This window comes from Enhydra lutris, unplaced genomic scaffold, assembly GCF_002288905.1.
Source record: "Enhydra lutris kenyoni isolate GAN:26980312 unplaced genomic scaffold, ASM228890v2 scaffoldscaffold12, whole genome shotgun sequence".
In the NCBI taxonomy this organism is placed as follows: Eukaryota; Metazoa; Chordata; class Mammalia; order Carnivora; family Mustelidae; genus Enhydra; species Enhydra lutris.
In genome coordinates this window covers 23817624-23844256 of record NW_019154096.1, presented here as the reverse complement: position 1 = coordinate 23844256, position 26633 = coordinate 23817624, and the positions used below count along the sequence as shown (strand labels likewise).

At 54.0% G+C, this 26633-nt stretch overlaps 1 protein-coding gene across 2 annotated transcripts in view; it reads right to left on the bottom strand.

The window, feature by feature from the left end:
- The window catches only part of LOC111144796 (hexokinase 1), a 62746-nt gene extending 39004 nt beyond the window's left edge, over nt 1-23742 (bottom strand). Inside the window, exons 1-2 of one of the 2 annotated variants that reach the window (XM_022499266.1) lie at nt 23596-23742; nt 5458-5620 (exon numbers count right to left, since the gene is read on the bottom strand). In XM_022499266.1, coding sequence (XP_022354974.1) covers nt 5458-5620; nt 23596-23658 — 226 coding nt within the window. In that variant the 5' untranslated portion in view covers nt 23659-23742. The remainder of the gene's footprint in view (nt 1-5457; nt 5621-23595) is intronic. The other variant, XM_022499267.1, reaches the window with a different exon arrangement.
- Between the last annotated feature and the right edge of the window lie 2891 nt (nt 23743-26633).

Sequence of the window (26633 nt, the reverse complement as noted above, 5' to 3'; positions counted from 1 at the left end):
AACTGTCCGGGTCAAATGTACACCTGTCTGGTCCTAGTGTCTGCCATGGCAAAAGATACCAAGGAATGACGTCTGGTAAGGGGAACAAGATTTCCAGTGAATTTTGGTGGCTGTCTAGCCTCTCTTTAGATAACTATCCTCCCCATTTTTCATCTGAGGTTGGGGGTAAGCTGAGCCCCTGCTCCCGCTCCAGGGGGACCAACGTGTCATCCAGTAGCATCCAGTCTCCACCTTGGCCATCATGATTGGCTCAGGATGGGCACATGACCCGAGTCAGCCAGCCAATCATCACCCTCTCCAAGACCACGGCTGGGATCACTAGCTCTGAGGCAGGCGTGGGCTAGAGCTGGCAGAGCCATCTTTGTCTGCCACCCTAAGGAAGAGGCAGCCCTCAAAGGCAGCCAGCACCCAGACTGCAAGAAGGGACAGGCGAGTCTCGGAATACAGAAGCCAACTTACAACTAGATTTCCCAGTTATATGAACCTAAAATGTTGCTCTTTTTGCTCATACAAATTTGAGTTCGATTTCTTTAAGCTACAAGGCTCCTGAGCCCGATACTCTTTATTAGGGAAGGAATCCCCTAAACGCCTACTTGCCCTCCATAACAAAGGGCATCTATTTGGATCTCAGGTTGGTTCCCCATTAGAGCTTCGGTGTCCCATCCCCCCACAGCAGAGGAGGAGAGGAGCCCCCAGATCACAGCTCTGGTGCCTCTGCCATGGGGGGACAGGAGTGAGACAGCCTGCCTCTGCTGTCCCCTTTTTTCTGCCTTCTCCCCTAACAGCATCACAGAGAGGCCAGTGAATTCTAAAAAATTCTGAATCTTTTTTGTCCAGGGCTAGACCTACACATTTAGGCCTGATGGTGGGGCTCCTGTGACTGGCTGCATCGGCTGGGAAGGGCCCTCCCAGAAAATTCTTACAAAGTTGGTTGTTAGATGACACTAGCGTTAAGGAGGACAAGGACCCACTAGAACTCTCACGGTGGTTGACAGCTTCCAAAGCACTTTTCGTTTGATCCTTTTGCAGTCTTCTGAGTCCGGGAAGGCAGGGTCCGATAACCCATTTTACAGATGAGGAAATGGAGGCACAGGGAAGTTAAGGGACACCTCCAAGGTCAGACAGATAATAAAGAGTAGAGCTGGAGATTAATCCAGTGTTCTGGGTTGGTTTGGTTTTTTCCCCCCTTTTAATTAAGTTTGGCCTCTTTTTGGAGCACTGGGCTTCCCTCCAACTACCTCTTCAAAACTTTGGCCTCAACCTTCCTTCCTGCCCCTGTTGCCTCCCACTTACAACTTCTTCCCACATTGCCCATCTCCACTGAAGCCAGGAGAACCGCTCTTCCAGACAAGGCTCATTAAACAAAGCATCTGAAGGGCCTCTGGCGACTTTCCACTTTATGATGACCACCATTATTCCCAGCAAATAATGGAAAACAAACACAGGGACAGATGTCTCTCTCAAGTCCAGGTCTGCACCAGACGGAATACAGGGCAAACAGAAAGCCCGCCTTCAGGAAATGCCTACCTTTGCCCTGTTGGATGAACTGATTCTGTACGTGAGAGGCAAAGGCTCTCCCTGCATGTCTGCAACCCAGCTACTCAGATGAGTTCTACCACCTCCATCAAAAACCCAACCAGAATCCGAGACACGCAGGTTTCACGGGTGGAGAGACAATCCAATCATCTTCCCAGATCCGGAAACAGAGACAGAGAATGGGAAGTGACCAGCCCAACTGCCATGGGAAAAGACAGTATTTTCTTTCCCCTGACCAATCTGGGGCCCAAAAAATTAACTGAACACACTGCAAATCAAATATTTTCCAACTTATCCTTTGGGTAAAACGTGTGCTTAGAACCATAAGGCAGAAACAGTGAAATATTCAACTCAATTTACCCTCAAAAACCTTGCCACCTAACTGGTATTTCCAAAATCCTTACTGAGAAATGAGAAGAAGAGAAAAAAGGGGAGGTTTCATGAATGAGACCCAGAACGAGCACTTCTGAGGGAAGTGAGACGTGGAGGTGTGCTGTCCCCAGAGACTCGCAGCTCTGAAAAGGGACCTTCTGTTTAGCCAAGTCACCAAAGTAAAATGGCTTCAATATCTTCCTTCTTTTACTTATTATTCATACCTTTCCTACTCCAAAAAGGATACGCAGCAGCTAAAAGCCACTTTAGGGTTTAGAAAAAAAAAAAAATTAACGTATAGATTACTGAAGAGCAATTTAAAGAAAAACCACTGCCCACAAAAGATGTCCAAGGGGGAGGAAATAATAAAAATGTGCTGATACATTTCCAAAAAATCAGTAGTTTTAAAACTCTGAGGCCAGTTCCCTGGGGTCAAGGTCATCAAGAAAGGAAAGGAAAGGTTTGTTTCTCCCTTTGACTCCGAAGTCACCCCACCCTTAGCAGGTGGGGGCATCTCTCCACTGAGCTGAGTCCAATTTATCCCTCAGTGGTTTGGGATTACCACTAATTCTGTCGCTGACTAATTATACAGTTAAAGCAGTGATTAACATTTAAAAAGGGAACAGCACCATGGTTTACTATCAAGGAGGTCTGCATTCTGACTACTCCAGGGGACTTCCTGGTTGTTGGCTGATAAGCGGGTACAGGTCACAAAGGGACAGGGAGGGGACTGGGGGCAGGTATGAGAGTCAGTGTCAATGCCTGTGTGGGGCTGTAGGGTTGGTTCCAAATGGAGTGTGGGCCCCAGGGCATAGAAACTGAGCCCAACCATGAATATTAGGAGCAGCTATGGGGAGCAAAGCCATAGGGTGTGTTAGGGTTGCACTGTGACACCCCCCCCCCCACCAAAAAAGATATACTGAAGTCCTAACCCTTGGGACTCGGAAAGGTGACCTTGTTTAGAAACAAGGTCTTTGCAGATGTAATCAGGCTAAGATGAGCCCTGAGTGTGGGGCCTAATCTGATTAGTATCCCCATAAAAGGGAAATGCCCTGTAATGACAAGGGCAGAGACTGAAGACATGCCGCTGGCAGGCCAAGCGCCACCAAGGACTGCCTCCCACCACCGGAAGCCAGAAGGCGCGGGAGGCAAGGGTAGGGCTGGGCAGGGTGAGGCAGGGAAGGGAGCTGAGAGCCATCGGGCAGACCCAGGCTGCACAGGAGGGGGTCCTATTACTGCAGAGCTTTGGTTTCGTCACCTGTTAATATCACTCTGCCATCCTCAGAAGCCCTAAGTATTTGGCCCATCCATACTGGGGAAGAGAGAGGCTCAAAAGGAGGCCTGGGGCCCAGGCTGTGGGCTTCCGTTACCACGCGTGTCTTCACACTGAGAACACGGCTGACGGTCAGACGCGTTCCTTTACACAACACGAAGAAAGAGCAAACACCAGCCGTTATCATTTTACGGTGCAATGACAGCACAGTGCACTACAGATTCCAGAGCCATTCAAACTATAAAGTGCCTCAAAATAGAATGTGTAAGAAAAGAGCAAAGGTTACGGGAAAAGGCAGGTAGGCCAGGTTCAACAGATTTCTTTTCTGCGGGACAGCTCAAGGCCTACCGTGTCTTGGCATGTGTTATGAAAGTCTGAGGGAGGGCTGCAGAGGGTTTTTCCCCAGGGAGTCTGAATGCTGGGCCTTATTTTGAAAAATAGCCAATGGGGGTAAATGGCTAGATGACTCATATAGCTAGATCACACTTAGAGACCCTCAGCTCTGCAAATGGTTTCTGGAAGGGGAAAGGAAAGCACCCCCAGCTGACATATGGTCCTGGCATAGACATATGGTCCTTGGACACATTAGCCCTGGACCAGTCCCACAGGATCAGGTGACCCGCGGGCATCAGGTATCCCTCTGCGCTCCCCCCAGCCAAGCCAGAGGGGGGGCCCTCCAGGGGTTGCCCACACCATTACTTCCCCTCTCCCTCTTCTCTTAGCCGGAAGCAGGCAAAGCCATGCGTCTTCCAACAGAACTCTGCTCACCCTGGAAAGGCTCACTGTTCCTCGATGCGGGACCACCCAGAGCAGGGAAAAAACAGGAGTGAACCACAAAGCCAGAGACATCAGGACAAAACCCCAGGCACGCCACAGCCCCATCACTCCAGGGACCAGAATTTCTTGGGTGATTATTACCAAGTTAAAACTGCTGGTAACCACGACCTCAAGGAACACAAGAGGAGGGACGTGGAACAGATTTCCAACAGTCAAGAAGCAGGGAGATATGAACGCCAAACCCCACCTGCGCCACAGAGCCAACAGAGCACACGGCCTCCGTCGGCGTCTAGATCTCATCCAGGGCTTCTAGAGAGCCCCACACACAGGGCAGGACTTTCCCACCGCGGCCGGTCCGCTCCAGCAAGTGTGCGCTTGCCTATCCTTGGTGGACGCCAGCAACGGCGGTTTTCCTGACACCCGTTCTGCAGGCTGTGTTCCAGAGGCTCCAAATGAAGGCTTGAAACGAAGCCTCCAGAACAGGGAAGAAACCACGGGGGGGTGTGAGGACCAGGCTCTCAGGGTATGGACTCCCAACCTGAGAGAAACAGGACCTCCCCATCATCTCCCTCCCTCTCATGTGCAGCAGGTGGACCCCAGTCCAGAGCACAAAACACCCCTCCGAGCGGGGTTCCTGGGAGGGTGCCTTGCTGGGGCCACCAGAGGACTCCCCACCGCCTGCCCCCCACACTCCCCCCGCCCCGCCACAAACTACTGGCTGCAGGTCAGTTGGACAGAACGGCTCCATTGAGCCTGCTGAGCTGTGCCCTCCCAGCCTCCACTCTGCCAAGAGCAGGAGCTAAGCCCGCTCCTCTGCGGAAGGGGTACTGACGATCCACGGGGAGCCCCCAACTCCCCTTTGTGGGGCACTGAACTTACTTACACAGATGCACACTGACAGGAGAATTTTTTTCTCCAGTTCTACCTCCCTTTGCCATTTGCTCTAGAGGCCACCTTCACATCCCATCTGTAACATTTTGTTAGATGGGAACTTGACTCTCCCCTCTGAGTCCAATACCCAGCTGGCCCCTGGGATTGCTACTTATCTGAAGGGAGGTCTTGGTGCCCTGATGAAGAGATTTTCCTAAAATGAACTCATTTGTTCTGGAGCTTTTCATGTTCTACAGACATAAGAGCAAAGCACACAGCATCTATAAGGACGGGACAGACAATCCTTCCCTATCATTAGCCATTAGACAGTCGGTCCAATGAGGGCAGTATCAGCCTTATCCAACCGTGGCAGCTCCGATGCCTGTCACATGGTAGATACTGAGCAGGCATATGTTGGATGGATGGATGGATGGATGGATGGATGGATGGACGGACGGATGGATGGACGAATGGATGGACGGACAGACAGATGGACAGCTGGGAGAACAGATGGATGAATGAATGGGTGGAGGAGTGAGGAAATAAATGAACAAATGAAAAGACAATAGACAGGATGTTTTCACAGAGAATTCAGCTCTCTGAACCCAATCTCTGGGTGAGAGACTCACCTGAACCATCGGGAATGGACCTTACAAACGTTGGCAACATCTTGACTGTGGCTGTTGGATTAAAATCCCGGGAGAGGCCATTCTTCATCTCCTTCTTGAAACGAGTCATGATATCTATCAGAGTTTCATCGGAGAGCCGCATGGCATAGAGATATTTGTCAATCTGGGGGAAGGATAAGAAGGAAGGCAAGTGAGGTGAAGCATGAAGGAGGTCATTTCAGCTTGAGCCTGGCTGGGGAGGGACAGGGCAAGGGCGAGGTGCCCGCCTGTGTAGGACCATCCAGCTCCCACAAGTTCTGACACACCACACGACGGGATGGGCAGTCACACAAATGCCATCAGCCATGTCCCTCAGAGCAGTCTTGCAAATGGTCCGAGCCCCATTTCATCCTGCAGAATGAACCAGGTAGCTCCAGTCCTTTCCAATCCTTGAATGCTCCATGGAAGTTGCCCTTTGATCCCCAAGCATGCACCAGAGGTGCCCTAAGCCTACCCAGGACTCCCTTCTGCTGTGAGAAGTGGCCAGCTCACCTGCAGATGGATGGCAGTGTCACAGAGGCTAAGAACAAGGGTGCCAGAGCCAGCCACGTGAGCTTCCACTCCCCACACCATCACTTCACAGCTGTGTGAATTTCAGCTTCCTCAACTGAGAAACGGACTGGATAAACAGGATCTAACTCACAGAGTTGGGAGTTTTAAGATCAGTTGAGATGGAGAAGCACTTAGAACACAGGAAGTGCTTAAGAAACTTGAGCCATCGGTGTTAACATGAGACAGTGGTGCTGGGGGGATTCCTTGGGCACAATTTCTTGGTAGGCAGAAATAGTGGCCAAAGGGCTGGAATCCTTCAGAACATGGAGTGGCAGGCCCAAGAGCAGGGAGACCTGAACCCCACCATCCCCAGAAGGTATGGGGACAGCCCCCAGGATCCCCCACACAGGGGCTGGGGCTGACATGCCCACACTCCCAAGTCATCCCAAGTACTGACCCAATCTGCTGCTCTTCTTGGGCTCCCCATTCTCCTCGGGGTTCCAAGGTTTCTAACTGCCAGACCCCTCGGACTGTCGCTGGCTAATCTTCATTCATAGTATGTTCCCATTTACTCTCTCCAAAAGTATTTATTGGGCACCTCCTGTATACCCAGGCTCTAAGCCCTCTTGTCTCACCACTCATTCTTTTTGCTTCTCTTCGGCTCAGGAAGCCCCGACAGCCACGTGCCTGGACTTCTCATTCCTCTTTCCTGAGGCTCCTCAGTCACTCACCGGAATGGTTTTCCATCTTCAACCTCACCCCCTTCCATCCCATCTGGTACCCCACTGCCATGGTCTCCTTGGTAAAGTCAACCCCGCTCATTCTTTCCCTCGCTTAAAGCCTTGCATGTCTTCCATGTCCGAGATGCTAACCCTCTCCAGGTGTGGCTTCGAGCTCTCTGAACTCTGGCCCAAACACCTCAACTATTCCTGGTGGGTCCCCGGGCTTTCGCACCGAAAAGCTCTTCCTTCTCCTCCCAGCTCTCCAGATCTCCCCTCCCCTTCCAGGTTCAGATCAAACCTCCCCTTCTCCTGCGGGTGTCAGAGCTCCTCAGGCTGGAGAGGACCCCTCCCTCAGCACTGATCTCTCTGCACGGGAGAGCCTGGATCACAGCTTTCTGCCCCGGTCCCCTATTCCAGTGTTTGCTCCGTTCACCTTGACCCCCCTCCCCCACCCAGTGCCCTGCACGCAGTCTTGCACACGGAAGGCTCCCAGTGGATGGAGAGAGAGATTTATGACCCGATGAGGTTGCAAAGACCTTGATGCTTATTTGCTTCTGAGAATGGCATCTCGGGCTCACTTTGCAGAGTGGCTGGAAATGTCCTGACTCAAGGACACAGAGTCCCCAGCCCTAGGTCTTTTCTGCATATTTTGAGCTGGGGCACCCTTCTTCTCACTCTGGCCTCCATGCCTCGGGCTCCCCCAAACCCTGCCTATCTCCTGTCTCACAAACCATCAGCCCATTGGCAGGAGTCCCCCAGTGTCCTCTGTGGCCGGAGACAAGCCTGCCCCAGCCCCAAGCTCTCCTTCCACCACCACCTTTCCCCTTACCCCCCGTAATAAAGCCCTGCAGAGAAGAGCAATCAGAAACCACCAAGAGCTCAAGTAGAAATTGCCAGAATCATGGCCCCAGGAGAAGACACACTCCGCTCTATTCTACCCCCAAGGCTGGCACCAGACGAGCAGAACTTGCTGCCATGGTGCCCACAGTCTGGTGGGGGGGAGGCAGTCACGAAACAAGGGTGTGTGAGCAGTGCCAGGAGCGGGAGTCTACTGAGAAGGCTTCCCGGAGGCGTGATGTCAGAGTGTGCATCCAGGCACAGTCAAGAGCATGTGTGAAGGCCAATGGTGAGGTGGGGGGGGGCACTTTGTGCAAGGAATAGAAAGAAATTCAATATGGATCGAGCACAGTGTAAAAAGTGAGGCTATTAAAAAGACCAAGAGGAGCTAAATTGTGTAGGATCTTGTAATGCACGTTAACAAATTTAGACTTGATCCCAAGCACAGCGGGCCTTGGGATGACTTTCGGGAGTATTCAACAATGAGATCTGTGTTTCCACAAGATCGAGCCGGCTGCTGGGGAAAGAATGGGTGAGCAGAGGCAAGACCAGGTACTAATCAATAATCGTCGCGTTGTTACTCCCGCATTTGGGGCATGCTTCCGCGATCACATTCCCCACCCTCCATGCTGCATTTATGGACGGGTCTATCTCCTCTGATAAAACATGTGAGTTCCCTAGGGAAAGGAACTCACCCAGATGCCTGGTACAAAAGAGGAATTTAACTGATACTAAGTGCTAAATTACTACCTATATTTATCCTATGGCTCACAGCAGATCGAGCGCTTTCATATCCAGTAAGTCCTTTAACCTTCAAAACAGCCCCACCAAGGACACATTCTTGATCCCATTTTACAGATGCAGAAACTGAGGCTCCACAAAGCAAAGTGATTAGTTCAAAGACATATCAAGAGAGTCAGGCCTCATACCTGCAAGTCTGACGTTGCTCCCTACAATCGTTCCCAACCCTCAGGGAAGACCAGTTCCCCTATTCTGTGGAAGCCAAGCCCAAGTAAAGCTGCTGAGGTTTTCTAGCTGGACAGGAAGAAGCATCTAGAAAAGCCAAGGCTCCCTGCAGCTCCACAGCCATCCCGCTCCCTGACTCAAGGTGCAGGTTAGTACAGGGACCCTGATCCGAGACCCGAAAAGAGCCTAGAAGCTCAAAGGAGGAAGCAGGCCAGGGACACGGAAGACAAGCCAGCCCCCAAGCATCTGTGGAAAGGAGGCTTTCCTCCTCTGGTTCAAGCTCATGAATCATTATGTGGGACAACCCCTCTCTGGAGAGATGTGGAAACAGGATCCAAAAAGAAGGTTTAAGTTGGGGCAGAGTGGGAACTGGGCCTGAGGCCTCCTGGACGTCATGTGAATGAGAGTAAACAAGGGGAGCCCTTTCCACTGGTCCTCAGGAGCTCAGGAGGGGCCTCTGAACCAGCAGATGCTGGGCCAGGGGTGGGCTGGACAGCCAGGCAGTGCCCGGTGCAGGCCTCAGCGGGTCCACGGCACACAGACCAGGCCCCTTTAAGCAGCACAGGAGACACTGGAGCAAAGCCCACATCAGGGGACACTTGTGGAACAGTCCCCAGGGGCCCAGAGTGCCCAGCGCCTCACCGAACCAGGGGCCTCACTCCCTTCGTTCAGACTGGCCCTGCCTGGCAGCAGGCTACACTGCCCCATCCACCTGGGAAGGACGACTGGGTCATGGGTGGCAGGAAGGACATGTGTCGGGCCAATCCCGCCTGTCCATGTGCTCCGGATCTCGCTGGGGCTGTGCCCCACAAGAAATGCAGCAAGAGAGCGGCCATTCCTTGGGTGGGGCCAGGAGCCCAGGAGCAGAGGACGGCAGAGGGAGGCAGACCTGAGAAAGGCCAACTTCTGGTCTTCAGGGGCTTGGCCAGAGTCTATGGTCGTTCCAACTTCTCTGTCTCTATTCCCGCTCCATGGCATCTCCAGATCCGGCCCCTCCTCCTCGCGTCCCTCCCGCTCCGGCCACGTGCACACACTGCTGCTGCTCGGTGGCTCTGGCCACGTGCTGGTGCCCAAAGAACCCCTCCTATGCCTCCAACCCTCTCCCCTCTATGTTTTGGCGACAGAAGGCCATGGCACAGCACCTCCAAAGGCTGCAAGCCGCCAGCCTCAGCGTTTGGATGGTCTGTCACAGGCCAGAGGCTCCCAGGAAGCCGTGACAGGAACCCTCAGGGTCCTCGCGTGCTCCCTCTCGCCCGTGGTGTCTGACACGTGCATGCAGGACTCCGGTCAGACTATGAGGGAAATGGGGAGATGCCAGGCTCCTGGACACCGCACGGCAGCCCGGGTCTTGCAGACGCTTGCCCAAGACTGAGAAAGACCCTAGTCACGGCTCCAGGCACCTTTCACCATCCCCTGAAGGGAACGGGCCCTAATACTGTGCAAATCCTTGTCCTGGATGGTCCCTCTTGTGGACCAAGGAGGCCTGGAAGCTCTGAGCCGCTCGAGAAGCTGGACCATGGCAGAGACAGGAGGAGATGTGGGAAGAGAGAGCACGGCCCCCCACCAAGCTTCTCTGCTCAGAGCTGTCCAGCTAACGAGAGAACCCAGGGGCCCCGCACCGGGCTGCACACAGACATCTCTGCATCTGACCTCGGCCCCACCTCCTGCTCCCAACAGAACATGCACTAAATACCAATTTAAGACAGGACAGGCCCGAGGGAACACGCCCTTGTGGCCAGGAGGCACAGTCACCCCTGGTGACCCGGGCATTTTGACCCCCTCCGTGGACGGGGACATGGCTGGGGACATTTTTCACTCCTTCCGTCCTCTGCTCTCCCCTGAGGACCAAGAACAAGGCAGGGCAGCTGGGGTGACGGCAGGTGTCTGGCACCCGCCTCCTGAGTGAACCTTCCATGGGAGACGCTCCACAGTGCGGGGCGGGCAGTGCAGGGTTAAGAAAACTCTTGCCTCAGGTCAGGACAGAGATTTCAACATCAGATTCACTTCTCTTTCTTAGCGAGGTTGACTCAGGAGAGAACGTGGCCGGGTGATGAGTGTCACTTGGATAATAGTTTGAATCTGCTGAGGGCTCTGCCCTTTTTACACAGAACTGTCACACATGTTGTCCCGCGTGGATGTTGCAGAAAGAGATGACAGGAGCTCATGGACACCACGGCCGGGCATGAGGTAGGCATGAGTAACATTAGCTTCCACCACCATGACCTGGGGACAGAGGCAGGAAGGACAGCCTCATCCCCATTTCAGAGTCGAGGAAACACAGACCCACAACTCACACTAGCTCTCATGGTTTGGAAGCAACAGCAGGGTCTAGAGTCCAAGTCTTCTAGACCCTCGTGTTGGGCTTCGCCATAGACCTTGAAAAGAACATGGAATGGGGTGGAAGAGAACGGGGTTTGAACCTCGGATCTGCCATTCAGTAGCGGTGTGACTTTGGACAAGTTACTTAAGCTGGCTGAGTCTTGCCTTCCTCACCATTAAAGGGGATAATAATGCCTTCACCTCAGGAAGCTACTGGGAGAATTTTAAGAATGTGCCAAGAACAAGGTAAACATCAAATAACATTTCCCATCCTCGCATCTAAAGGACCAAAAGGGAGGTCATCTCCCTCCATGCCCTGGCTTACCAACAGTCATGGGTCCTTGACTCCTTTCATCTAGATACCTAGGAGAAATGCACTGATTACCAAATATTACTGCCCCGTTGTACAGAAAAGACCACTGAAGGTAGTGCAGCCATATGCCCAAAACCATGCAAATTAAAGACTGGTAAAATTCCTCTGAAACACTGTACTGTTTTATTAGTTGTTGTTGTTTTTAATTATCAATTAAGTTATAGTCACAACAAGCATTATACACTTATTATTAAAAAAATTCACACAACACAAAAATGCATTAAAGTAAAAAGTATAAGTTCTTCCCCTAGTCTTCCCAGAGAAGAGCTAAGAGTTTTATGGACTAAGACGGTTTTTCTACCTAAACACTCATACATACAGACCTTGCCTTTTTTATTTCATTTTTCCTTTTTCATTTTCCAAAAAGGAATCATACCTGGGCAGGGGGGGTGGAATTATAAACACCTGCTCCTTCAAAGCTTAAGCCCACCTTCCTATTCCTCCAGAACCTGCCTTTAAGACTCGCACTAAGAGCCACCCTTGGATTTCTTCAGGACCCTGCCTGGCTCAATGATGAGGCATGGACAGGGTAACGTGGACACCCGTGTCTGCCTCTGGCTTTGCTATCCTGTAGGCACCTCAGTTTTGTCATCTGTAATGTGGGTGGGTGTGTTCACATAGCTTCAATTTTATAAAGGCCTCTCTACTGTGCCCAGCACTTTCATAGTGGCCCTCAAACTACCCTGTTGAAAAACTCAGGGCAGGTGCCATCGCTTCCAATGCCCTAAGGAAAAATCAGAGGCCCAGGAGGTTCCTCAAACGGCCAAGGTGACCACTGGCCAGCAAGAGAACTGGGGTAGACACCAAGTTCCCTGCCCTGCTCCTGTGCTGCTTCCTCTGTAAGCTTTCTTGCTCAGGCCAAGGAGGACGCAGGCCTCCTAACAGCGCCCCTCACCCACCCCACCCCCACCTCCTGCCCCTCAGCAAGATCCTAGCCCCTCCTCCCGCAGGCCCAGGCTCCTCAGTGCCCAGCCCCACCTCAAGCTATGGATAGCGGCCTAGGGAACCTGTGTTTCTGTCCTGTTCTTGGCAATTGGGTAGGCAGCTCCTGCTCAGCTCCTCATGGCCACAAGAAGAGATGTTCTTGCCCTGCGGAGTCCCCCAGGGGACCCATCACCCCACCAGCAGCCTGCCTTCCCTCAGGCAGCCTGGGGTCCTATGGTGGTTCTTCACCCCCAGAGGCCCTTCCTCACAGACCACCATCCACTCCGCTGGTTCAGTCTGCAAAGGGCCTCTCCATGCCTCACTCCTCCTTTCTCCCAAAGTCCACCTCCACACTCACCTCCTCCAAGCGGCATGCCATGATCCACCCCGCCCAACACCGGCCGCTCCTCTCCTCCACATCCCCTCCGCCATCAGTGGTCACTCTGTAGGTATGAATTTGCTCCGGGGGACACATGGCAGCATGAGGCCTTTCCCAGGAGCTGCAGCAACAAACACATATCTGTGCCTCCCGCTAGTCTGTGGGGGCCCAGGGGACAGGGGCCATGCCTTCCAGGCCCTCTGCGTCCTCTACAAAGCCCTCCGGGTGTCTTTGCCACTGGGCTGGGCACCTGCTCCGCTGGGCGCTGGGCGGGAAGGCCTCCGGTGACGCCTAGCCGGGGAGGTCTCAGAAGGGTTTGCTGGCTCAGATAAGGACAGAGACTCCTCTTCCCTGAATGGCCCAGCCCTTCTCCCAGAACAGCCCCTCACTTCAGCCTCCTGGGGACCTGTGTGGGGCCAACAGCCTCTCCCGAAGGGAGAGTCTTCTGGGAGTTCTCTGGTTCTCTAAGCGCCCCCCCCCCCGCCCCCACATCTGTGTCTCAGGGCTGAGGCCCAGAAGGACACAGAGCCCTGCGGGTAACCGAGATTCTCACTCCACTCTCCAGGCCTGCCGGAGACTGTTAATACCTGAGAGCCTCCAGAGGAAATGTGTTTGGGAAAATAAATTCCACTTTAGAGGCTCCCGAGTGAAAGATGGGAGCGCGAACCCCGCCAGAGCAAACAGGACCTCTCGGCATGTTAAAACCCAGCGAGGCGAGGTTCCCTCTCCCCAGGCTCTTTATGGAGGTTCATCCCCTCAGGCAGCCCAGGGACAGGACAGGGCTCTACACCCTTACCGACCATCTTATTTATGCTTCTGAACTGCTAGTTCCCTTTCAACCAGCATGGGCTGGGCACCACAGATGAGTCATACACACTTCTGTGTACTCACAACAAACCAGGAGGAAAATGGGATCCCTGTTTGAGATGAGAAACTGAGATCTGGGGAAGGGAGATGTTAAGCAGGGACAGGGCCCACGCTGGGTGCGTCAAACAGCACATCTGTGGGGGGGGGGGGTGCATAGGGACCCCATCTTACACAGGAAGAAGCTGGGGCCACGAAATCAAGGGAGGGGCCCCAAGCACCCAGCAACTGGTGTGACTCCAGCTTGAGCCTCCAAACTCGACGCTCCTCCCCTGACTGCCCAGAATCCTCTTGCTAGGAGAACCATGTAAGGCCTTGAGGTCATGCCCAAGGGCCTCCTGACGACCTTAGTACCCACTAATACCCAACAGTAAACACTTTCTCCTTGGCGAGAGAGACCAAGCTACGGCCCAGGATGAGAACAAAGCTGTCACAATGAACTAGCTAAAAATAAAGGAGGTACCCACAGGCCTCAAGAGGAACAGAGCCGCCCTGGAATGTGGCAGGGCAAGAACAACAGGCTTAATTCCCAGCCTGCCTGAGTCTATGGCTTGGGCTGGGGCCAGCCTCCAGACTCACCCTTCCCAAAGTCCCGGGCACCTCCAGACAAGAGAGAAGAGAGGCTCCAAAGGCCAGTTCTGCTTTCACTCTGAGACAACCAGATCCTAATGCCCCGGGGTGCAAACAGCGCAGTAGTGTGAGTAGACTGGGCTGGAACCCCAAGGCCCTCAGGCCTCCTCCAGCTACCCCGCCCCACCCCATCACTGGGGGCAAGTCACTTCCATCAGCAAAACAGCAACAAAGAAAACTGCCCACTGGCCCTCATAGGGGCCGCAGGAGCTCCAGGCATGGGGGATTACTCTTCCTCCTCTCCGGAGATTACTCCCCCCCCACCCAGTGCCTCTCCGGTGCCTACAGGTGTGTCCCGGCATTCCTACAGCTCGGTGTACTCTCCAAGTGGTTCCACATCCCTTCTCTAGCTGGATAAACGGGCAGAGGGCAAGGTAGGATCATTCATCCCATCTGACAAATAAGGAAACTGAGGCCCAGACAGCTCGCCGGCCACCACCATACTGCTCAAGCTAGAAGAATCTGTTAGATAGAATGGATTCTAGCCTCCCAGCCTTCCGGATGATGACACTGAGGCCCAAGGACTCTTATGAACCCACCACTTTGAATGCCAGAGTGCCTCTGCCCAAACTTCAGCCATAAAATGCACTGTCTAGCAGAGCTCTGTCCAACAGAAATATAATGAAAGCCACGTATGTAATTCTAAACTTTCTAGTGGCCACATTTTTTTTAAAAAAGGCGAAATTAATTTTAATAACATTGTACTTAACCCAATATAGCCAAAATATTATTGTTATGCTTTTTAAATTGCTAATGAGATACTTTATATATCTTCTTGTCATACAAAGTTTGAAATCCTGTGCATACCTGACACCTACTAGCACATCTCCAATCAGACTCGCCACATTTCAAGTGCCCAGTAGCCATGTGTGGCCAGTGGCCACTGTTCTGGACAGCACAGCTCAGCACCCCCATTTTGGGAGCCCCGGGTGATGGTTTCTAATGCGGGCTGTGGCCATGTGCGCAGCCCTGGACCGCGGTCCGGGTTCCGCAGGTGCAGCCAGATCCGCCCACCGGTGTCAGACAGGCCTGCAACCCCCAAGCTCATCCTACTGCTTTGCGGCCACCCAGCTCAGGTCAATTTCACTTCCTGAGGTTCGCCGGCCGCACGTGTAAGAGGCAGGAAGAAATGCCTACATCCAAGCTCCTGGAAGGACTCTAAACCAAGCCCGTGAGAGTATGTCGCAAACAGAACAGATCCCTGCAAAGGTGAGGACAGTGGCCTGGGTCTCCTAGTCCACGCGTCCCACCCACCCAGAGAGACATCAGAGAAGGCACCTGGAGACACCAGCGAAATGAGGTCAGAGCGAGTAACAGGGCTGAAGGCAAACCCCAATCGCGGAGACAAGCTGCTCTAAGTGCGGCTGGGCAGATGCTGCAGGTGTCAACAATCTCCAGGACTGTGCGTTATAAAAGCATTAGGGGTTCTTCTGGAAGGTTAGGCATGGCCCTTGGTGGGGGTCCTCTTTTAAATGCAAACAAGGATGGGGGAGGAAGACAGGGTACAGGGGGAAATTTGAAAAATGGGACATTTCTAACATTTCACTGTAAATGACTTTATTGGGCCAATTTCCTTCCCAAGGGGAGGGAGTTCAGTCAACACTGAGCAAGAGAAGAGGGGCATGGGGGGAGGAGGCAAGCAAAGCCAAGGTGCCAGTGTTGGGGAGGATAGGGAAGGACAGAAAGAGGCCTGAGGAACCTGCGAGCTGGGGGGAGGTCCCAGCTCTGCCTCAACTTTCAAGCTCCCTGGCTGTTTCCCTAAACAACGGAAAGGGAGGGTTGGGTGCAGTACGGTGGGAAGAACATGGGTTTCTGAGTTCGGGGACCAGGGAGTGTTCCTGTCCCTATTACTGATGAACTGTGAGGTCTTTGGCAAGTCACTTCACCCCTGGGCGGGGTGTCTCTGTTTCCTCTCTTCTAAATGGAGGCAGTGCCTTTCTCCAGGTGGATAAAGACAAGGGTTCCCCCAGCAACGCCAATCCTACACATATGCCCAAGAGGAATAAAAGTCCACACAGGAAAAACACGCACACACACGTTCACAGCAACATTATTCCGAAGTGGGAATAACCCAATGTCCATCAACTGACAAATATATAAACACACTGTGGAATCCGGATACAACTGCATTTTATTCAGCTGCAAAGGACCGATCGATGCTACGGCGTGGACAAACCCTGAAAACACAATCCTCAGTGACAGACCAGACACAAAGGCTACATACTGCGTGATTCCATTTATGTGAAATGTCCGGAAGAGGTAAATCCGTTTTGTTTTTTTTTTAAGATTTTATTTATTTGACAGAGAGAGATCACAAGTAGAGAGAGAGAGAGAGAGAGAGAGGAGGAAGCAGGCTCCCTGCCTAGCGGAGAGCCTGATGTGGGACTCGATCCCAGGACCCTGAGATCATGACCTGAGCTGAAGGCAGAGGCTTAACCCACTGAGCCACCCAGGCAGCCCCGGTAAATCCGTTTTTATAGAAAATAGATTAATAGACACCAGGGGCTGGGGGGAGGGTGGGATGGGGACCGTCTGCTTAATGGGTACGGGGTTTCTTTTGGGAGTGATGAAAATGTTCTGGAATCAGATAGTGGTCAGGGCTGCACAACCTCATGACTGTACTTGAAGTCACTCCGTACACTTTAAAATGGTGAGTTTTACACTATGAGTATTATACCTCAACTAAAAAAGTAACGGGGGCTCTGCCATCACATTCGATGGGTCTGAATGCTGGCTCTTTTGCTGTTTCCTAGCTGAGCCTCAGGGTCTTTATCCAAAAGTGGAGATCCTAACAGCACCCCTGCACAGGGGCGATGTAGGGATGTGATGTTTTCTGCACAGTACCCGGCAGTGAACGCGATGGGCGTTCCATGATGAAATCCTGATGATGAAATATGACCTGTGTGAGGAAAGACAGGCCCCTAGTCAGCATTCAGTGTCCCTCCAAGGTCCCCTCCCAGTGTCAGCGTCTGTGGCCTGTAACCAAGCCTGTAATCAATCAGATGAACATGATCCAACACTTTCAGCCCAGAAGCGGGGACCGCGGTTTGTAGACGGCTGGGCTGCCCACTTCGCGGTTCAGTCATCCTGCTGTGGGGCACGGCCACCCTCTCCTTTTAGGGATGATAGTCAGAGAGGCTGCAGGCCTGAGCGTCCTCTAACAGGGCCAGCCACATTTAGGCGGCTGATAAGACAGCCAGGCCTGGCTCGGCTCCACCCAGGAAGGGAGAGGGTGTGTGGGCAAAAGCCCACGTGCATGCTTTAATTCCCGGAAAAGTGCAACGGATTCCCACACTGGAGCACGGGGGGCAGAGCGGGGCTCAGAGAGCCCTCCCCGCCTTTCCCTGCACCCACTCCCCCACTTCTCGGAGTGTACTCACGTCCCAGCAGCAGTCAATGGGGCTGGCGCCACTCATGAGAACTGTCAACCTCCCCAGGGCTCTGCTCCATACAGCAAACTAGGAAATGGCTAATTTTAAACTAAGGTCCAGTGCTGTAATGTGAATGGAAACAACTGGGAAGAAAGAAGACTCTTTAAAAATTATCTACTTGGGACACCTGGACGGCTCAGTCCATTGAGCGGCTGCCCTCAGCTCAGGTCATGATCCCAGGATCCTACGATCAAGTCCCTCATCAGGCTCCCTGCTCAGCGGGGAGCCTGCTTCTCCCTTTCGTTCCGCCTGCTGCTCCCTATGCTTATGCTCTCTTTCTCTCTGTCAAATAAATACATAATATCTTTAAAAAAATTATCTACTAAAACATGTTACAGGTTTGACTGTACCGAGGGTTGGTGTGGGATGACAGGAACCTGTACAAACTTCTGGTGGGGGTATGAAGTGGCAGGACCCCCGGGGACGGCAATTTGACAAAACCTGGAAAATGGGAAGATGTACACACTCTTCAACCCAGCAGTTCCAGCCCAGATCGACAGCCCCGAGCCCAGAGCGACGCGCGTGTGTCCTGGAGACGTGCGTGAGGAGAATCACAGTGGCGCTGTTTCTAATGTCAAACATCAGAAACCCAAATTCCCATCAGAAGAATAGATAAATCCTAAATTGTGGTGTTTTGCACAATGTGAGAGCATGCAGCAGTCCAAATTGATGAAACACAGGTGTGTGCATCGACGTGGAGCAATCCTGAGGACAGATTGCTGAGGCAGAAAAGGCGAGCTGCAAAAGGATACATCATTTACAAAAGCTTACAACTACATAAGGTAACTATAAACTATACACTGTTTATAGACACATGCTCTGTAATAAAGGCATTAAAAACATGCACGGAAATAATAAACATCTACATCAGGACTGAGGCGCTCTCTGGAGGGAGACACAGAATGGGACAGAAGACAGGAAGGCCAAGCTTTCAGTCTGTCTCTAATGTAATTGTAACCGTGTCTGTAACTTCTCAGGCTGAGTGGTAGGTACACAGGTGTTTGTTATGCTGATCTCAAATCTCATTTTTATGCACCTCAAATATTTCATAATAAAATGTGTCTCCTACATATTGACTTGTGGGGGAGAGAATTAAAATACAGATTCCACATTAAATCAGTAAAATCAACAAGGATGGATTTTTCTCCTAGAGGAAAGAAGCAGAGGGAGTAAGAAGAGCCCACTGGAGCACATTCCAAATTGTCTTAAGACCTTGAGAAAGTCATGTCTCTCTCCATGGGACCTCCAGTGCCTGTTTCTAAATGAGGAATAAAATCCCTGCTTTCCATCTGCAGCATAAAGGGCAGATGGGGGTGGTGGGGTGGGGTGGGGCTGCCCAGGGGAGGCGCTGCAAGGGGGGGAGCGCTGCTCTGGGACACTCAGGAATACTACTACTTGCTGTCCTCACAACCTCACCGGAGGTTTTTGAAAGCATACATACACACAAGCTTGTTAATATACGCGTGTGTATGGTTTGACAGGTGGGCACGCGCGCGCACACACACACACACACACACAATTGATACCTGCTAAGACAGCCATAACTGTTCCGGGATGCTCAGAGATAACAAGCCATTCAAGAGAAAGCAAAACTACATTTTGAGAACTATCCATCTGACTCTCCCTCACCAAGTTTCTAAGTCTAAGACCCATTTGCCCACCTAGGGCCTGGCTTTAAGCCCCTCCTAAGTTAGCACTTTCCCACCCATGATCCGACCACTGGCCCTATATGCTCTCACAGCCTTCTGTGCTCTGCACTTCTCCCAAGACAGCAAATCATTAGTGATGCTCCAGGGGAGTAAGGAGCATTTCACACCGAGTTTATACCCGTCACCCCAGCCTAGCACAGCCCTCCGTACAAGATAAAGGACTCAACCGTTTCCAAAGAAACTACCGAGTCCCCATGAGCGGACTTGATTCTAAAGGTCCACAAATCAACAAACAGGTGCCCGAAGCCTGGCCACGGCTGCCTCCCGGCCTCGGAGCTGCCTGGCTGCCTCTCTGTCGGCAGAGGCAGGGGCGCCCTCAGGCACGCTCAGAGCTGACTCCAGGGGCTAATTCCATCCCGCAGGAGTCCCTGACTGCAGGCACGCGCGGAGAGACAGTACCAAATCTGTCTTTTCTGGAGAAGGCTGCCCATGCCATTTCCAGAAAACAGCAGGAGTGTGGGAGGACGGCGCAGCATGGCCAGATGTGAAAGTCCCTCGTACCCACCCGGTTTCCCAGTTTATTCCCTCACGACAGTCCCAAATTATCAAACCAAACGAAATGTTGGGGCTTCTCGGGGTGGGGGGGGAGCTCCGAGAACATCCCCGGTAGCAGGGACAAAGGATAATGAGATAAAGAATCACCAAGGAGTGAGGCTCTAACCGGACATCTGTGTAACAGCAGATCAAAAGGTATCTGAGGTATTTTTCGTAACTTTCTATCTCTCCTCTCCCTCACCTCTGGGCAATGAGGAAAGGGCATTGTATTAATGCTAGGTGTTGCAGCTGGGATACATGGACTGGGAGAAAATAAACCGTGGGTAGTTCTTTAACTGCCAAGCATAGTCTCCTCCACCTTCCTGGGGCAAGCACTCCTGAGTTCAGTTGTTGGACAAATCACACCTGTTTGTTCACCTGCTGATGGGGATTACTCAGGGTCACGGGGATCCCACTCAGAGAGAACCCACTGGTTGCCATTCTTACAAACTTGAAGGAAAGGAAACTAGTCCTTACTTTTTTTTTTTTTTTAAGATTTTAGTTTTTTATTTTTATTCTTTTTTTTTTTTTAAGATTTTATTTATTTATTTGACACAGAGAGAGAGACAGCAAGAGAGGGAACACAAGCAGGGGGAGTGGGAGAGGGAGAAGCAGGTTTTCTGCCAAGCAGGGAGCCTGATGTGGGGCTTGATCCCAGGACCCTGGGATCATGACTGGAACCTAGGGCAGACACTGAACGACTGAGCCACCCAGGCGCCCCAAGATTTCATTTCTAAGTAATCTTCACACACAACATGGGGCTCGAACTCACAACCCTGAGATGGAGCGAAGCATGGTTTACCGACTGGGCCAGTTGGTCGCCCCAGGGAAGTTAGTGCTTAACAGGCCACGTTCTCACCGTGCTGGACTCATCCTCCTCTCCCAAACAAAGGGCTATGCGCACCATCACCCTCCTCCAGGCTCTTCATGGCGAAGCCAAGTGGAAGAAGCAAGCAAGAGGACTGGCCTGTTAAAAGTTACTTGGAGGTCAAAGGACCCAGCCTCTAGCTACAGAACTAGCAGATGTCTGGGATTCTGATGAATGGAATCTTTCACAAGCACACACGTGCCTTCCTTTTCTGCTAAAAGCACCAGGAGAGTAAAAGGAAACTATGTCTTGTACTTACTTCAGTCTAACACCAAGACACGCTTTTCTCAGCACCCCATTAACCAACAGCACGCAGATGCAGTCTGGTAAATGTGGCTCCACTTGGGGCAGCCAGGCCCTTGGCCTGTTTCAACCCCAGATATAGTTAAAAGATTGAATTAGTGACATGTCTCACCGGCAATGGAGAGAGAAATGAGAACTCTTTTCATGATCGCGTCTGTATCCTGAGCAATCCCGGAAAAACCTTCCCTGACACCATCCCCGTCTTCCTTCCTCCTACCCCCAGGCCAGAAGGCAAGAAAATGAATGAAGGCTAGTGGGAGAGGCCGGGGCTGTCTTCAGAGCCCCAGAGGCTGCCTAGGGCTGAAGGGCTGAATCATCATGGCTACCCACTCTGGCAGGGTAGGCAGGCGGGGGCTAGCCTCGCTGGGTCCCTACTGGGTCCCCACTGGGTCGCAGGTAGAGCCTGATTTAGGCAAGAAGAGCAGGGCTTGGAGTCCTACAGCCCCACCCCGCCTTTTCACAGTAAGTGGTGGGTAGGAAGGGCTGCCCTCTACCAAGTCTGGAGTCCCAAGAGAGAAGATGCAGTCCCCCAGCCTCTGTACAGGTGGAGGTGGGGAGAGCTGACTAGGCCATTGTTAAGAGTGTCCACTAGGCTCTCAGGAGGCCCTGGAAGCTTCCTGGGGACCACACCCATGGAGGGCAATGCCACATAGCCCATCATGCAGACCAAGGTGATCCTCTGGCAGGCACACACACACACACACACACACACACCCTATAGAAAGCAGTTTAAGATGGTCCCCAGTGGGGTGCAAGAAAGCCATCTCGTTCCTAAAACTCTCCTTGGCCAATAATATTACATGATGGAAGCTTTGGCCTCAAGACCCTCCTCCAGCAATGTTCTGAGGCCAGGAAGAGGTGGGGAGGGAAGGCCAGGATCCCAATCTCATAGCAGAAGGGATTTGAGGAGGACCAATCCATTCAGAAGTCACACACCCAGATGCCTCCAAGAGCCTGGTCGATGGAATTCGAGGGAGGCCACAGTCAACACTGAGTGCCTGACGAAACAATTTTTACTGAGTACAGTTCAAACCTCAACCCAGCATAGGCCCCGTAGGCCACACAGGTGATGCAGGTATGGATGGTGGAAGCTTAGAAGAGTCTTCTGGGTCCCCCACTCCAGTGGTCTGCTATCTGGAGCTACAGTGTGCGCCACGTGCAGGGGAAGGACCGTGAACTCATCCGCACAGTACATTCCCCACTGGAAATGGGAAGAACAACAGCAGCACACAACACCCCTGGAGAGAGCCTGAAGAATACATGGGGGCAGGCACAGCTCCCTGAGCTCCATGGCCAGGGGAAGCTCCACCGCACTGCCCAGCAGGGAGCAAGGAGTCCCACAGCCAGTCAACTCTAGAGTCACTGTTCCTTCTAGCTGTGAGGGATGGTGGCAGATTTCCAGGCCTGTCTCCTAACTGCCCTGCTTTGGTTCCCCACACAGCACAGGACCCAGGATCCAAGCAGCATCCCCAGGGCCTTGGTCTCAGCACCTCCCCCTCAGCTAACTTCCAGGAGGTCCAAGTTCCCGGTGGAGGGAGGGAGAGACCAGCATGAGCTCTGCCTCTAACTCACCAGGTGACCTTGATGAGGTCACGGCCCTCAGCAGGCCTACTTCCTATTGGGCCAGAGGGGGCTGTCCTACATAGATGGGAAGAGAACTGAGTGACTCCAAAGCTTTAGGCTCCCGCCTCTCACCTGTAGGTACTTCCCTTGTCTGAACGCCACAGTCAGGCTCACTTTGTTTGTCCATCCCAGCTTACTCCAGCAGTCCTGTCACCCATGCTGGGTGTGGGGGGGTCAGGAGCCTCTGCCAGGCCTTGGACTGATAAAACGGTTGCTTTTCCCCACAGCCTAGGCTGTTCCTTAAAAACACGGTGGCAAGGCTGGCATTAGGGGAGAGATACACCTTTAAGACCTGCCAGTGGACAGTATTTTCTGCTAGACGGATGTCAAAGGCAGCAACCCTTCAGGGTAGGGAGACGCGTCCCAGTGCGAGTACACACATGTCACAGGCATACATGTCAAGACCTCTATCTGACTCAAAAGACCAGTCTTTTATTTAAGCTCCCTGGCCTGGCTGGAAATTACAGTTTAAGAGAGCAGTCTTAAGGAATACGTAGAGGAATAAAAAATTCCATTTAGACATTCCGCTCCCGACCTGAGGCCTATGAGCAAAGTTTCCGGTGGCCTCCGCACCCCTCCCCGTTCCGGGAAGCCGGGCGGGTCACCCTGTCCCCAGACTGAGGAGCAGCAACAGCTAGCAGAACAGGGGTGAGAGCCTCTCCGGGCACCCGGCGCCCTCCGCGAGGAACCCCGACTATGGGATGCCGGGCCTCCAGCCGGCACCCCCGCCTGCTGCGCGCTCAGCTCCCCACCATCCCTGTAATCACTCCTCCGCCCACGGCGCTCAGAACCTTCCGAAGAGGCCTTGAGGACCGACCCACCGGTCCCCCCCCGCCCAGCTCAGGCGCCTCCCCGCGTGGCCCGGGGGCCCATCTGACATCCACAGCCCAGCTCAAGGACACTGCAGCAAACAGCCCCGTCTCAGGGGTCGTCCCCACAACACACACACAATCCCGGGCAGAATCGAAGAGCGAAGGCTTCCCCCCCTCCCCTCCGCCCTGCAGTCCGAGCGGTGCCGGCCTGGGGGAGGCTGGGCGCGGGAGGATGGAGGCGGCGGCGGCGAGCGGATGCCGGAATGCAACGCTGCGGGCAGAGCGCCGGGCGGCGGCGCGGGCGGGGGCGCACCTTTTTGACTTGGTCATCCTTCAGCTCGGTGAAGTAATAGGCCAGGAGCTGCGCGGCGATCATGCTGACGGTCTCGGACGCGAGGCGGCGGGCGTGGGGCCGGCGTCGGAGCTCCGCAGCCCGGGCGAGCCGTGGTCCTCGGGCGGCTGCTCGGCGGCTCCTCCTCCTCCTCCTCCAGCCGCGGCTCCACCCCCAAGGCCCGGGAGGCGGTGGCTCGCGCGCGTCCCGGCTCCGCGCTCCCGTCCCCGGCCGGGTGACAGCCGCCAGCCGGCCCACCTCCTCGGCGCCCATTGGCTGCCGCCCGTCTCTGCAGCGCGGGGCGGCGGCGTCCGGGCCCGGGCGGGGGGGCGCGGCGGCCGCTCCCTCCCGCGCCGGAAAGGGGGCGGCGGTGGCGGCGGCGGGGCCGCGGAGTCCCCCGCGGTCCGGCATCTGCCGGCACGTCCCCCACGTAGGGAGCCGGCGCGAGGGCGAGAGGCTGGCTCGGGCGCGCAGGGTCGCGCGTGGCAGCGCCCGGCCGGACGGGCGCGCGCGGGACGCGGGAGGAGGCGCCGCCCGACTTGGACGGGACGAGCGGCCCCCGAGGAGGGCCCGCGGCTGGCCGGGGCGGCCCCCTTCCCGGGAAAACGAGGGCTCGACCCCGGAGGCTCCGCGGATGGGGAGACGCCGGAGGCGCGCGCAGAAGTGGGTGTGCGGAGCGAGCTGGGCCTGGGCCGGCGGAAGCGAGCGCCCGAGGCCGCGCGGTCCTCCCCGCCGACCCCCGCTCCGGCCGGCGCCTGCGGCTCCGCGGGGCAGAGCGCCGAGCCCCAGCTGCGTCCTCCGGGCGGTGCATCACCCCGAGCGCGGCTCCCCGGGCCTAATCTCCGGCAGGCGGATTTGTGTTGCTAAATCGAGAGCGACGCCCCACAGCGCCCGCCCCGGAGTCCCTGGAGCCCGCGGCTCTGCGGAGGGCTCACGGCCCGGCCTGGCCGCAGCACCACCACCACCACCCCGGCTTCCTCTTCCCCTCGCGCCCCGAGGCTCGCGGCCATCCGGCCCCTCCGAGGTGCCACCTTTTTCACTTCCCCAACGGAAGTGAGCCGGGCTGGGAGGAATCCTTGGAGAAACGTTCAGCCCTGACGAGGGGGAGGGGAGGTGCGGAATCGGGCGGTTAGGCTGCTGCTGGGACTGTTCTTAGATCGTCGCGTCTGTGTGCGGGAGCTTTACTGCCTCACCAAGGGACGTGTAAGGAGCTCAAAGTACAGCGAAGAGGTTACTATCCTGATTCAACAGGTTATCAAGCTGAGGCTCCCAGAGGCCGCGTCTCTGGCCGAACTTCATACAACCAGGAAGCTGTAGATCCCAGGATTAGGTCCGTGTGTTCTCAAAGCCCGTGCTCACCCCTGCAGTTGGCTGTCCTTCCTTTGTATGCAGCCTCTCTGCCTCAACAGGCCGGGCTCTCGGGACCAAGGCTGCACCACGTGGGGCCCTGAGAGATGGTCACAGTCCTACTCTCCCCAACACCACCACCACCTCTACCCTAGACCTGGATCCGGGGGAGCCCTGGCCAGGCCTCCATAAAGGTACAGTGGTCTCGGGGGAGAGAAGGCTTAGGTCCAGGACATTCCTTCTCATGAGCATCAGGGGTCTGACCGCTGTGGTCACCAAGCAAAGAGGACCTCAGATGTGACCCTTGAGGCCTGAGCCTTCAGTCCAGAGCTCAGCACCCAGGGCTGGCTTTTTGAGTCACCCTTCTGAGCTTGCTTCCTCATCTCTAACATGGAGATCCTAAAGCCCACCCACCCGATACAAATAAAATACCTGCTTATTACACACGATAAATGGTGGGTATTATAAGATTGGGTAGCAACGAGGGCTTCTCACTTGTGTTCCTCCCCGTTCTAGGCCCTGAGGAGATTGCACAGCAATTTTATATTTGTAATTTTGAATTGTTTAACCAAAGAGGCTCCCTGAAATTATTTAGGCCTCCAACCCCACAAAGTCTGCATCTGCCTTCAGGATAGTATCGTCATAAACTAGGAACAGAAGTTCTCTGGCATCCATCGAACACTTACACTGCCTACATGGCCATAAAGCAAAATTGGGAGAAAGAGAACAGTTTGGTTGTTCGCCACTGCCTTTTGAGCCCTCCAGTGGTGATGCTGGAAGTTCCTAGAGGATCAAGAACCGTGCTTTGCAAATTACCCTGGCTCCCACATCCAGCCCTCGGTGGTGGAAGGAGCCCCATGCAGTGGTCAGGAGCATTCCGAGTATACATACCCCTCAACCCGGGCCCCCGCCATCACTGCACCCCCGTTCCATCCATGATCTCTTGGATCACTGAGCTGGAACCAGGGAGCCCCTGAATCTCCCAGTTTTCCAGGCTACCCTGACATGTTCTTTTTTCAGGCAAGGAAGCTGCCAATACTTTCTCTTCCCTGGCCATGGAGAGAGAAACTGCTTCTCAAGATGACTCCTTCCTCCCCACCCCTTGAATGCACACAGTCCCCAAGGTCCATCAGTATTTCCTGAGAAATATCTCTAGGCCTGCCCCACTGCTTCCCTTCAACCCTTAGGCCTCATGGTCCCATGCCAGAAATATTACAAGAGTCTCCTAGCTGCCCTCCCTGGTTTCTGGCTTTCTACCATCCCAGTCATTCTGAAGTCCAGGCCACATTATTCCTGCTTTAAAAAAAAAAAAAAAAAAAAAGGCGGCCTAATCACATCATAGCTCTGCCCAAATCCCTTGATGACCCCCTCCTTCCTGACAGAGCCAAATGAAACACTTCAGCCTGATGTCTGAGGCCTTCTGCAATCTGACTTAACTCTTCCCCAATTACCTCTTTTTCCCCCCACTCTCCCTCACCCACCAGGTCCCTTCCAGCAGGGCTCTGTATGTCCTTGCTCGCCCCACCTTCTCCACTCACCACCCCCCAACCAAGTGTCCGGGTCACCCTTTCACCGAGGCCCATCTCTCCCACCTGCCACAGAAAGCCTTTCCTGAGCATGCTACTCACCCCGGTCTCCCAGGCCTCAGCACTCCCACACGGCCAACTCGGACT